The 10,948-nt window shown below is 43.4% G+C and overlaps 1 protein-coding gene across 1 annotated transcript in view; it reads right to left on the bottom strand.

Moving 5' to 3' along the window:
- Positions 1 to 2,220: 2,220 nt before the first annotated feature.
- The window catches only part of LOC138948808 (beta-microseminoprotein-like), a 10,279-nt gene continuing 1,551 nt past the window's right edge, over positions 2,221 to 10,948 (bottom strand). Inside the window, exons 3-4 of the mRNA XM_070320434.1 lie at positions 5,057 to 5,162; positions 2,221 to 3,676 (exon numbers count right to left, since the gene is read on the bottom strand). Coding sequence (XP_070176535.1) covers positions 3,631 to 3,676; positions 5,057 to 5,162 — 152 coding nt within the window. The 3' untranslated portion in view covers positions 2,221 to 3,630. The remainder of the gene's footprint in view (positions 3,677 to 5,056; positions 5,163 to 10,948) is intronic.

Genomic DNA, 10,948 nt, shown 5'->3' with positions numbered 1-10,948 from the left:
TTAAACAATAATGGTTGGCACATGTTAATGGTTAACCATTGACCGATTCTGCAGGCGTTGCCGAACTGTTGGAAGCTAGACACCCGAAGTTGTCCGGCACGGGTCTTGTCAAGCAAATCGTGCAGGCCATTGGAAGCGATCAACTGCAAGGTCCGTGTGTCCAGGCCTGTGGACTTGTCAAAGACGACGATGAACATATTGACTGCAGCACAGCTTGCCATGTGTAAGTCAATATGATTTGTAGTTGTTTTTGGTTTTTTTGCTGTTGCTGCTCATGATAGTGATAGTGGCTGTAACGGATGAGATTCCGACGGTTGTCGTAGATGTTGTTTCTGTTGGACTACTGTGATTATAGAGGTTTTGAACAAATGCTGATTGACATTTTTTTTTCAATGCAGACATTTTTCATATTATTCTGAAAAAACGAGTCTCACAATCAAAGAAATAAACAAACAAAGAAACAAACATCTGCCTGCCTGCCTGCCTGCCTGTCTGTCTGTCTGTCTGCCTGCCTGTCTGTCTGTCTGTCTGCCTGCCTGTCTATCTGCCTGTCTACCTGTCTCAGGGCCGGACTAGGCGAAGAGGAGGGGGGGGGGGTTGCCAGTGGTGGCCCAGGGGGATGTCCCCCCTGGCGGCAGGGGCGGATCAGTTCATTTTATGACTGGTTTTTTTCAAAAGTATATTGTGAAGATATGGGTGTGAAGGCGCGAAGCGCCGAGCCGACGGCGCGAAGCGCCTAGCTTGCTAGGGGGGTCCGGGGGCATGCCCCCCCGGAAAATTTTGAAAAAAAGGATGCAAAATGGTGCAATCTGGTGCATTCTGAGGATGATCATTACCAGTTTCAGGCAGCAGATTTTGTCACTGATTAATACCCCAAAAATTGAAACTCAATGTAAAATAAAGAAATGCATACCTCATTCAATATTTTTATTTTTTGGCTGGGGGGGGGGGGGGGGGTCCGGAAACCCTAGAACCCACCCACCCCCCCCCTCGTTGTGGGGGTCAGGGGGCGAAGCCCCCTGAAGCTGACGGGTAGGTCATATTCTGAGATAGGAAAATGGTCGCTCCTTGCATGAAACGGCATAAAATAAGCAATAATAAAAAAAAATTAAATAAGTAAGGTACATGTTTAGACTAGGGGGGGGGGGGGGTTGCGCAACCCCCATAACCCCCCCGGTAGTCCGGCCCTGTGTCTGTCTGTCTGCCTGCCTGCCTGCCTGTCTGTATATCTATCTCATAACTCAAAACATGTGTTCTCTCGTGTTAACAGTTTCCAGGATCTCGTGAAAGTAAAACTCCAAAACCACAGTCGCATTAACAAAAGAGGTTTTTGGGGCAAGTACCTGACATTTTGCACAACGTTCTATTGGCTAACACTTTTTAAAAATTTAATTATTTGATTAAGTAATGGTGTTTATCTGCGAGCTCGATTGTACCTACAACTTTTCAAAATAGTGTGTATAGGCCTACATGTATGTGTGTGGTTGTGTGTGTGTGTGTGTGTGTGTGTGTATGTATGTGTGTGTTTGCGTGTGTGTGTGTGTGTGTGTGTGTATGTGTATGTATGTGTGTGTGTGTGTGGGTGTATGTGTGTGTTTGCGTGTGTGCGTGTGTGTGTGTGTGTGTATGTATGTATGTGTGTGTGTGTGTGCTTGTGTGTGTGTATGTGTGTGCGTGCGTGCGTGTGTGTGTGTGTGTGTGTTCGTAGTTACCAACTGTCTTCCGTTATCTCATTACTTGTTTAACTTTTCTTATTTATGGAAACCGTTTTGCAACTGATGTGCAGACTTCCTATAAGAAGCCGCGTTGACCTCCAAGGAGGTAACTGAAGCAGTTGACAACTCGGGGATTCTAGAATCAATTGGATAACCTGCTGCAGGCCGGATTTTGTCCTGAAATGTGCTGAAATGCAGAGTTGACATTGTGATGTGTCGCCTTACATGAAGGAAATCATGTGGATTAAAACTTTCGTTAAAGTTTCATTTCTGCCTAATAAGTTGGATGCGTGGGTGCTTGCGTACAAATGTGTGTGTGTGAGGGGGAGGGGGTTGACTTGTGTGCGTATGTGCGTTTGCGTGTGTGTGGTATACGCAGACAAAGGCGTCAAAACCTCTCCCCCCTTTCTTCCACTCTCGTCCAAACACACACACACACACACACACACACACACATACACACACACACACACACGTCATTCAACAGAAGGAAAACATACTGTCATTAGCTTTGGTTTGCAGTCTTTTTCTATGCACATTCTACACACATTCCTTTGTTATCATGACAAAATAATCTAGTTATGGCAGTGCTACAGAAGTTCTTAAACCCGACTTAGATCATTTCTGACTCTAACTGAATTATAAACTGTTTCCAGGGAGATATTTAAGATCAGAAAACGTACAAGTTTTATTATTTCCATTCTGAAACAAAATGTATACAACTCCTGTAATGCAACCGAGGAGTGGATTAAATCTAGTTGATTATTTTTAGACAAGTGAGAAATTAGAACGAACTAGGCTACTTTGCACCCAAAAATCATACGTGGATTATTCGAAGTTTGAATAAAGAGGGCTAAAAAATAATCAATACTAGAATTTATATTTAGAACATGACATCATTTGAAACCTAGAAGATTGGACCCTGTTGCGGAAGAATACAACGTTGACTCAAACTGTAACAACAATGGCTGCTGCGAGCGACAGTTTTGATCTGAATTTCGATTTCAATGATTGGGATATCCAAACAAACAAACCAACCAAACAACATGAACATGTGTAAGACATTATTTTTAATACCCTCACAAGTAAAGTTTGTGTCAGAATCGAGGGGACTATTTGAATGACGCGCATTTGACACTCTGAGTGATGAGGTTGAAATGAAATTGCCTACAAAATGTGGTCTGCATGACTGCATGTTCGACCCGTGTTGTTCGTTGTGTAAATAACTTAAACAATGACGACAACTCGTTGATTACTGGAAAATAAACCCTCGTGGGTATTTGCAGCCGCTTGGTAATTCACTCGTGTGCTCCGCACACTCGTGAATTACAAAGCAGCTGAAAATACCCACTCGTGGTTTGTTTTCCAGTAATCAACTCGTGGTCATTGTTTAAGCTCTATTTAATTTGATTTCAGTACTTGCAAGTATAAAGTACATTCACATGCACTTTTTACCCACCCCATAAAGACGGAATGGCAGTGCCAGTAAGATCACTTCTGTTTACTGATTCAACCATCTTTTGCAAATAAACAATACCCTTCCTGCCCAGAGTTAGTTGCTAGCTTAACATGTTTCATTATGCTCACGTTTGAAAAATAACTTAAAGTCTTCAATAAACTCGCTGAGGAACTTTTTTTGTAATCCTAAAAAGTATATAAGCTTTAGAAAAAAATGGAAGGGGGGGGGGGGGTCCGTTTTACCCCGCTTACCATATCATTCCCGTGAGTAAAGCTAATTCCTACCATATATGATTAAAACGCTACCGACTAACATCATCGACGTTGGACTAAAACGAAACCTGCCTGTCGGTCGAGAACGCACGTGGTTCACCAGTCTTCCAATCAACAGTCTTCACGCATTACAGCGCGGTCACATGATGCCTTTAATCTACCAATCGTGAGCCGTGTTACTAATTCAAACTCTTGCTTGGCACCCCTTAGCTCCAGCCATGGTACCCAGACTGAAACAAAGAGACAAAAAACGTTCATATCCTTGCCACGTCAACGGGTTTAACCAATAATCTAACAAAATTGAATAATTTAAGGAGTTATTAACAAGTCATTATTGAAATGTGCTTATCGTAAGTAAAATGAAGTCGAATAAAATATTAGATCTTAAAACAAAAAATGTTACCCAGCGTATAATGCAAGATTATTTAAAAAAAATTTTTTGTATTGAAGGCACATTCAAAAAGTTTGATTGACTGTCTCAGATCTACCCAGGCATTAATAAGACCATCCCTCTTCCTGGACACATACCAAAAATCAACAGCCTAGGTGCCTGTTATACAAAGTGAACATTTTTGTAATGAACAAATTCCATAGATTTCATATAAATTGTCAAACCGGCACGGTTGGCCTAGTGGTAAGGCGTCCGCCCCGTGATCGGGAGGTCGTGGGTTCGAACCCCGACCGGGTCATACCTAAGACTTTAAAATTCTAGTGGCTGCTCCGCCTGGCGTCTGGCATTATGGGGTTAGTGCTAGGACTGGTTGGTCCGGTGTCAGAATAATGTGACTGGGTGAGACATGAAGCCTGTGCTGCGACTTCTGTCTTGTGTGTGGCGCACGTTATATGTCAAAGCAGCACCGCCCTGATATGGCCCTTCGTGGTCGGCTGGGCGTTAAGCAAACAAACAAACAAACAAATATAAATTGTCTGTTATGAAATATATCGTCACGAAATGTCCACCCTGCACGGAGATCGAGCACCCAGGCTGATTTTTGGTATCTGTTCAAGTGAAGGGATGGTCTTATCTCAAGGCCAATATCCTGCACCGATCTGAAAGGGAGAGTCCCGAATCGTTTACACGTGAATCCTCCGAAAGCGGCGTATGGCTGCCTCAACGGCGGGGTAAAAACGGTCATACACGCAAAAACCCACGAGTGTACGTGGGAGTTTCAGCCCAGGAAGGAAGAAGAAGAAGAAGTTTACACCGGAAGAAGTGCATATGGGTATTTGATTGCATTACGGTACGGATATTTTATACAAAAGGCCATGTGGTGTAAAATGAGGGGGCCCGGGTAACTCAGGTGGTAGAGCACTGGACTTGTCATCCTAGAGCCGCGGGTTCGAATCCGCCGGGCCGGGACAGACACGTGTCAACTCTATGTGCAGACCCAGAGACGGTATCCATGTCCCACCCCCGTGTCACCACAGTGGCACGTAAAAGAACTCGGTCATTCTGCCAAAAGTGCAGTTGGCTGATACCACATTAACACGCATACACTTATTCTGTATCTCATCTAAAGTCGGGGTAAAACCCGGGAACATGCCCCTATTGGCTTTGCCGTGAGGGTGTAAAACTTGAATTTCTCTCTCTGTGGTGCAAGTTGACCCACCTGCAGCAGTTGAGTCCCGATGGCGAGCAGAAACAACGTGTGCAGGCTTGCAGGTCCACCCAGGCGGTGAACAGTTGTTTCCTCTCGTCCCCGTACAGGCAGAACACTGTTACACACACAAAGCATGTGTTGATATTTCATGTTCCCTCCTTTTTCACCTACGTACCGTACTTGACATACATACAAACCTAGGGAGACGAGTGTCTTTTTCAGATTTCGCAATATATGTATAGGTGTCATAAAATGTAAGGGGAAAATGTAAGGGGAGAAAACTCATTTCAAATGACAGCGCAACATCCCCTTTAATCTCTCTGTCACCTTTGCAGCTTACTGTCCGACTATAAGTAGGCCTCCCTCTGTCTCTATCTCTGTCACCTTTGCAGCTTATCGTCCGACTATACGTAGGCCTCCCTCTGTCTCTATCTCTGTCACCTTTGCAGCTTATCGTCCGACTATACGTAGGCCTCCCTCTTTCTCTATCTCTGTCTCCTTTGCAGCTTATCGTCCGACTATACGTAGGCCTCCCTCTGTCTCTGTCTCTGTCACCTTTGCAGCTTATCGTCCGACTATACGTAGGCCTCCCTCTTTCTCTATCTCTGTCTCCTTTGCAGCTTATCGTCCGAATATAAGTAGGCCTCCCTCTTTCTCTATCTCTGTCTCCTTTGGCTTTGCAGCTTGTCGTCCTACTATAAGTAGGCCTCCCTCTTTCTCTGTCTCTGTCTCCTTTGCAGCTTATCGTCCGACTATACGTAGGCCTCCCTCTTTCTCTGTCTCTGTCTCCTTTGCAGCTTATCGTCCGACTATACGTAGGCCTCCCTCTGTCTCTATCTCTGTCACCTTTGCAGCTTATCGTCCGACTATACGTAGGCCTCCCTCTTTCTCTATCTCTGTCTCCTTTGCAGCTTATCGTCCGACTATACGTAGGCCTCCCTCTTTCTCTATCTTTGTCTCCTTTGCAGCTTATCGTCCGACTATACGTAGGCCTCCCTCTTTCTCTGTCTCTGTCTCCTTTGCAGCTTATCGTCCGACTATACGTAGGCCTCCCTCTTTCTCTATCTCTGTCACCTTTGCAGCTTACTGTCCGACTATACGTAGGCCTCCCTCTTTCTCTATCTCTGTCACCTTTGCAGCTTATCGTCCGACTATACGTAGGCCTCCCTCTTTCTCTATCTCTGTCTCCTTTGCAGCTTATCGTCCGACTATAAGTAGGCCTCCCTCTTTCTCTATCTCTGTCTCCTTTGCAGCTTATCGTCCGACTATAAGTAGGCCTCCCTCTTTCTCTATCTCTGTCTCCTTTGCAGCTTATCGTCCGACTATACGTAGGCCTCCCTCTTTCTCTATCTCTGTCTCCTTTGCAGCTTATCGTCCGACTATACGTAGGCCTCCCTCTTTCTCTATCTCTGTCTCCTTTGCAGCTTATCGTCCGACTACACGTAGGCCTCCCTCTTTCTCTGTCTCTGTCTCCTTTGCAGCTTACTGTCCGACTATAAGTAGGCCTCCCTCTTTCTCTGTCTCTGTCTCCTTTGCAGCTTATCGTCCGACTATACGTAGGCCTCCCTCTTTCTCTATCTCTGTCACCTTTGCAGCTTACTGTCCGACTATAAGTAGGCCTCCCTCTTTCTCTGTCTCTGTCACCTTTGCAGCTTATCGTCCGACTATACGTAGGCCTCCCTCTTTCTCTATCTCTGTCTCCTTTGCAGCTTATCGTCCGAATATAAGTAGGCCTCCCTCTTTCTCTATCTCTGTCACCTTTGCAGCTTATATTGTCCGACTATAGGTAGGCCTCCCTCTTTCTCTATCTCTGTCACCTTTGCAGCTTATTGTCCGACTATATGTAGGCCTCCCTCTGTCTGTATCTCTGTCTCCTTTGCAGCTTGTCGTCCGACTATAAGTAGGCCTCCCTCTTTCTCTATCTCCTTTGCAACTTATTGTCCGACTATAAGTAGGCCTCTCTCTTTCTCTATCTCTGTCACCGTTGCAGCTTGTCGTCCGACTATAAGTAGGCCTCCCTCTTTCTCTATCTCTGTCTCCTTTGCAACTTATTGTCCTACTATAAGTAGGCCTCTCTCTTTCTCTATCTCTGTCACCTTTGCAGCTTACTGTCCGACTATAAGTAGGCCTCCCTCTTTCTCTATCTCTGTCACCTTTGCAGCTTATTGTCCGACTATAAGTATGCCTCCCTCTTTCTCTATCTCTGTCTCCTTTGCAGCTTGTCGTCTGACTATACGTAGGCCTCCCTCTGTCTCTATCTCTGTCACCTTTGCAGCTTATCGTCCGACTATAAGTAGGCCTCCTTCTCTCTCTATCTCTGTCTCCTTTGCAGCTTATCGTCCGACTATAAGTAGGCCTCCCTCTTTCTCTATCTCTGTCTCCTTTGCAGCTTGTCGTCCGACTATAAGTAGGCCTCCTTCTGTCTCTATCTCTGTCTCCTTTGCAGCTTGTCGTCCGACTATAAGTAGGCCTCCCTCTTTCTCTATCTCTGTCTCCTTTGCAGCTTATCGTCCGACTATAAGTAGGCCTCCCTCTTTCTCTATCTCTGTCATCTTTGCAGCTTATCGTCCGACTATACGTAGGCCTCCCTCTGTCTCTATCTCTGTCTCCTTTGCAGCTTGTCGTCCGACTATAAGTAGGCCTCCTTCTGTCTCTATCTCTGTCTCCTTTGCAGCTTGTCGTCCGACTATAAGTAGGCCTCCCTCTTTCTCTATCTCTGTCTCTCTTTTCTCAACAGCCCTCTCACACCGTGAAATGTACCTATCGACGTAAAAGCTATCATTTAATCATCATTATTACATGGTGCATTTGTTTCATCTACAAAGAGCACACCATAAAACATAACTTTACATGTTGGAATCAATGAGCAGATTAATGAGCACATATATATATATATATATATATATACAAACGTCAGCAACGTCGCTGAAACATCTCTGCCCATTCATAACAATTAGCACATTAACATAGAAAACACAACACGTAAAATAAAAGAATTTGTGTTAGGCTTAGATCTGAATATACTCCTTATTGCAAAATCATGTTCGATTCCTTCTAGTGTCCCTGAAATTGTAAAACTTCTTTCTTTTTCTTTTTATTTCTTCTTTGTTTTGGTGGGGATGTGGGGGTGGGGGGGGGGGGTGTACAATCCTCCATTGCCTCCCTGTCTCCCCTTGAGACGACACTCAGTCTGGAGCAGCGAGTGAAAAAGATATAAACTGAACGCAGAATACATCGAACTCTGACAGAACACGGAACTGCAACTTGTTCTATTTTTGTGTATGGTTGTCCTCGCAAATTCAAACACACGCGCACGCATGCATGCACCCACGCAAGCATACGCACGCATACACACACAGTGACGCGCGCGCGCTCACACACACACGCACACACATACACACACATACACACACGCATGCACGCACGTTCGCACGCACACACACACACACACACACACACGTGCACATGCACACACACACACACACCCACACACACACACACCCACACAACAGATTCATGCACATGCACACTCAAACACACATACATTCCAACAACGACCCCTTCCATTAACGAAACCTCCCGTTTTCCGGCCAATTTTTTGGCACGGATGCCTCTCATACTGTAACAGAAATCGGAATTTATTTGCATTCTATGATTAATGAGTTGCACTCAGTAAGTACCGAGACGTCTCCCCGGAGAAGAATTTTTTTTAAAATTTATTGGGAGATCAAGATTTAACGTAGATTTGAAGTAACATTCAAGTGTAAAAGATAAGCTTTTTTGAACTTTTTGCAGTTTAGGCCAAAAAAAAAGAATTGTCTGTTTCTGGTAACATGGCTAAAAAAAATAGGGTCGGTAGGTCGGGATTTTTTTAATTTTTTTTAATTTGTTTTTTTTTACCCCAAATGTAGACCAATAAAACTAACTTTAAAAATCGCGCAAAGAGACTGGATTCACTATACATAGAGACAAGACACTCAACACATTTACAAATCGTCAGCGGACTTTCGTTTTGACACGTTTTTGTTGTTCATTTTCTCACCCTGTCCTTTACCACCAAAAAAAATAAAAAAACTTTGAGTTTGGAAAAAAAAAGTTTAGGGTCGGCGCCGAAATTTAGGGTCGGTCGGGTGACCAGAAACAGACAATTTTTTTTTTGGCCTTAGCTGCGATAGGCTTAACCGAAGCTAGTTCTAAAGACAGAGACCACCATGTAAACTGATAAAGGAAACACACGTACATAAGTCCCGGATAGCCATATCATTTGTAGGGACATTTAAAACAATCACCAACCAACCAACCAACCAACCAACCAACCAACCAACCAACCAACCAACCAACCAACCAACCAACCAACCAACCAACCAACCAACCAACCAACCAACCAACCAACCAACCGTACCAACCAACCAACCAACCAACCAACCGTACCAACCAACCAACCAACCAACCAACCAACCAACCAACCAACTAACCAACTAACCAACTAACCAACTAACCAACCAACCAACCAACCAACCAACCAACCAACCAACCAACCAACCAACCAACCAACCAACCAACCAACCCAATAAGAGGCCTTCTACGCAGATCAGGAATTACGAATGCAACCGTATGAACTTCAGATTGTGCAGCAGGGCATCCGGTAGAAAATCATCAAGAAAACGTCCTTATAAATAAGCAGCCGTGCTATTTTTCCCGCAATACCAGCATTGCACACAAAAGTAACTTTAAAGAGAAAGACACGCGGTAGAGTTTGACAAAAATTACGCTTGCGCCACATATTTGTTTGTAAGAAATGACTCATGCATGCACACACGAACCGCAAAGGACGCTTGACCCAGTATAAAAGTCGCAAACGATGAATTATAGTTTTAAGAAAGATATATATAGATGAATTATAGTTTTAAGAAAGATATATAGATGAATTATAGTTTTAAGAAAGATATATAGATGAATTATAGTTTTAAGAAAGATATATAGATGAATTATAGTTTTAAGAAAGATATATAGATGAATTATAGTTTTAAGAAAGATATATAGATGAACGCACCAAAAACCTGCTTCCAAAGCACAAATCAACATAACATCCACGAAATAAAACAACAGCATCAATATGATAGATGAATAGGTCTGTGACTGTATTTGCTTATGAGATGGCTAACGGTATAATTATGTTCTTGAGATTGATGTGATTTAATTGTTCATGAGATGGCTAACGTTATTTGTTACTGAGATGGCTAACGGTATAATTTTGTTATTGAGATGGCTATGATTTCTTGAGACTGTTTTTGCTTCTTAGATGGCCAACGGTATAATGTTCTTGAGATTGCTGTGATTTAACTGTTCATGAGATGGCTAACGTTATTTGTTACTGAGATTGCTAACGGTATATGTTGTTGAGATTGCTATGATTTAACTGTTCATGAGATGGCTAACGTTATTTGTTACTGAGATGGCTAACGGTACCTATTAGTGAGATGGCTACAGATGTAAATGTTAGGGAGATGGCTAACAGTACCTATCAGTGAGATGGCTACAAATGTATCTATATGTGATATGGCTAACGGTACCTATTAGTGAGATGGTAATATACAAACGTATCTGTTAGTAAGATGTGTCGACTAACTCTATCTGATAACATGTCGAACTGTTTCTCTTGATGACATGGCTAAGTGTATCTGTAAATCTGACCGTTGTTACTATATATATATCTCTCTTTAAGTGAGATGGAACCCTGTTTCTCTTAAAAGTATGTTTAACAGTACCGCTTCATGAGATTCCTGACTCTATCTGTTCATGAGAAGGCCAGCATTCCATGTGTTCAGGAGATATGCTGACTGTATAAGTTATGGAAACGGCTATAAATATACCTGCAAACGAAACGGCTGATTGTATCTT

The sequence above is a fragment of the Littorina saxatilis genome, linkage group LG15 (assembly GCF_037325665.1).
Source record: "Littorina saxatilis isolate snail1 linkage group LG15, US_GU_Lsax_2.0, whole genome shotgun sequence".
NCBI lineage: Eukaryota > Metazoa > Mollusca > Gastropoda > Littorinimorpha > Littorinidae > Littorina > Littorina saxatilis.
This window is presented reverse-complemented; position numbering and strand designations above follow the sequence as displayed.